At 54.0% G+C, this 2,561-nt stretch overlaps 1 protein-coding gene across 1 annotated transcript; it reads right to left on the reverse strand.

Annotated features, from left to right (window-relative positions):
• Positions 1-421: 421 nt before the first annotated feature.
• OSR1 (odd-skipped related transcription factor 1) lies at positions 422-1,939 on the reverse strand. Its single transcript, XM_068983187.1, has 2 exons — positions 1,272-1,939; positions 422-557 (listed from the first exon to the last, which is right to left on the reverse strand). Exons 1-2 carry the CDS (start codon positions 1,937-1,939, stop codon positions 422-424), a joined length of 804 nt encoding a protein of 267 aa, XP_068839288.1.
• Positions 1,940-2,561: the final 622 nt, after the last annotated feature.

The raw sequence follows: 2,561 nt of genomic DNA on the forward strand, positions 1-2,561 counted from the left end.
TTTTCCTCTCCCCTCTCTCTCCGCAGTCAGAGTTACAAGCTTATATGGTCAAAGAAAAAAAAAAAATAATAAAGAAAACGTATAAAATAACAATAGAAAAAGTAATACTTCTGGGAGAGGCGCCGCTGCGGCTCCGCGAAGCTTTCGTTCTCTTTTTAATGCAGTTTCCCTTCCGCCACACGAGTACCGCCTTTTGGCTAAGAGTTTAGCCGCGTCCTGGGGGAGCCGCCCGGGCGGCCCGGGTCATGGCCCGGGGCGCGGCTGTGAAGTTCCGCGTGCGCCTGGGACCTGGGGGACGCCTTTGGGATGGAGGAAGGTCCCCGGAGCCCCTCTCGCTACCCGCCAGAGTTGCCTTGGGCTTCTGTTCCCTCTGGAGGAGGGGGCAGCGTGACCCAGGGTCCTGTTGACTCGGAGGCTCTATTTAGCATTTGATCTTGGAGGTTTTGAGCTCCTTCACCTGTGAGTGTAGCGTCTTGTGGACAGCGAGAGTCCTGGACTGGCAGAATCCTTTCCCACACTCTTGACACTTGAAAGGCTTCTCTTTGGAGTGGATATATCTGAAGGCAAAAAGCAAACCGATACTTAAGCCTTGCAAAATGATGCAATGTTATAAATAGATATCCAAAATCCCTTCCCACGAAAATGAAGAGCTTGAACCTCTAAAGAAAGAAGGACGGTAGCTATCGTGGAGCGGGCACATGCTGAGTGTGGCGAGGGTATGGGGAGATGAGGGAAACACCTCCTATCTTAGCTGTGCCCATGTCCAGTTAGGTGGATCCCTGCCTGCCTAACCAGGGGCCAGCACAGCCTCCTTATATGGCCTAAGGCAACAGGGAAGGTGAGTGAGGTGGGACAGTTGGCTAGCACTGTGCTGTCCAAGATGGTAGCCACCTGCCACATGTGGTTATTAAAATTAAGTTAGTTTCTCGGTTACACTGGTTGCCCATTTCAAGTGCTTAACTGTCACATGTGTCGCATGTCACACTTCATCATCTCAGAAACTTCTCTTGCACAGCATCGTAGATGGAGGAACCCGTGCATGCCTGTCTGGAGCTCGGGACCTGTTCCTGCCATATTCTATCCACCCATGCTCCAGAAATCCAGCCCTGAGCTTGGTTGGTTTCCCTCCTGATTTAGGGGGAAGCCCAGAAAGTCAGGAGGCTTGGAACCTGGGGGCAGGGGGAGCGGCCTAATGAACCCTGGCATCAGAAGCAGACTGATAAGCTCTCTTCTGCACCCTTCCTCTGCACCCCTCCTCCGTAGTACTGCACCTGTGGTCTCGTAGGTGGTCTTGCCTCCGGAAGGCTTTGTGGCAGATGTCGCACGTGTAGGGCCTCTCGTCCGTGTGCGTCCGCTCGTGGATAAGGAGGTTATAGGATTTAGTGAAGTGGCGGCCACAGAATTTGCAGACAAACTCCTTCTTGGTTTTGGAAGGCAGGCGTCCCCTCGTGGGCTTCTTTTCGGGGGACAGCTTGGTCACATCCAGGAGAGCGCCCAGCCCACCGGCAGGGGACCCAGGGCCCTCCCCCCGGCCAAGCTTGGATGGATCTTCTTGCGTGGCAGCCAAGGCCAGGTTGGCAAAATCAAAGCGCGGCTTGGTCTTGAGCGCTGCGGGGCCACTGCCTCCAGCAGTGATCTCAGGCTTGGGCTGGATGACATGAGGGAACCAGGGGAAGGCGGGCAGCTGGAAGCGCGCGTCCACCAGGCTGGACACGGCTCCGGGCACTTTGGAGAAAGAGGACCGCGGCAAGTGCATCGCGGGGTAGCCCAGCGTCCACTGATGCAGGTGTACCGCGTGCAGTGCACTGAAACCGTACAGGTTGGGCAGGTGGTCCGAGGGCACCGTGGGCAGGCCATTCACTGCCTGAAGGAAGGAGTAGTTGGTGAGCTGCAGGGATGGGTGGATGGGCACCGGTGCTGGCAAGGTTTTGCTGCCCATGGCCGCAGCGGCAGTCTGTTCTGTCTTCCTGCTGCAGGAAAAGAAGAAGAGCGGAGGGGGAAACAGACAAGTTCAGGCCCTTCTTCTGAGTTCCAGCCCAGCCACACCCGTTCTGTCCCCAGAGACTGAGCTGAGTGCCTAGGACCCCACTCAGGGATCTCACTGGCCTCAAGGAGAAGACAGGAACCTTCAATAATCCAAGGACTCCTTCCAAATGGCCTCCGGCAGAGACACAAACTTGATACAGAAACCAAACTAAACGCTGGGCAATGCTACCAACTTAAAATGAGAGTCTACAGTATACCTGACACTGAGAGAGGCAGAAGCACAGGGAATGTACATCCAGGCAAGCCCGAGTCAATATAGAATTACACTCTCCTGCAAAGATAACACGCTTGGAAGCGCACTTACATATTTGTTCAGATAAACAAATACAGAAGTGCACACTGACAGATAAACCCAGGTTCACACATTCTGAATAGAGTTGACAACAAGGTGCAAAGATAAACTGGAACCATCAGTATTGTGCTACTAAACAAAATGCAGGAACTGAACACACACACACACACACACACAGAGGGCGCCCACAGAGAGCCCCACTGGCAGACAGCATACATACAAA

The sequence above is a fragment of the Capricornis sumatraensis genome, chromosome 1, assembly GCF_032405125.1.
Source record: "Capricornis sumatraensis isolate serow.1 chromosome 1, serow.2, whole genome shotgun sequence".
NCBI classification, from domain to species: Eukaryota; Metazoa; Chordata; class Mammalia; order Artiodactyla; family Bovidae; genus Capricornis; species Capricornis sumatraensis.

Coding starts and splice junctions, on each gene's coding strand:
- OSR1 (XM_068983187.1), bottom strand. CDS start 1,939: ATGGGCAGCAAAACCTTGCCAGCACCGGTGCCCATCCACCCATCCCTG. Junction 558..1,271: donor GACCACCTACGAGACCACAG/GTGCAGTACTAC, acceptor TTTTGCCTTCAG/ATATATCCACTCCAAAGAGA.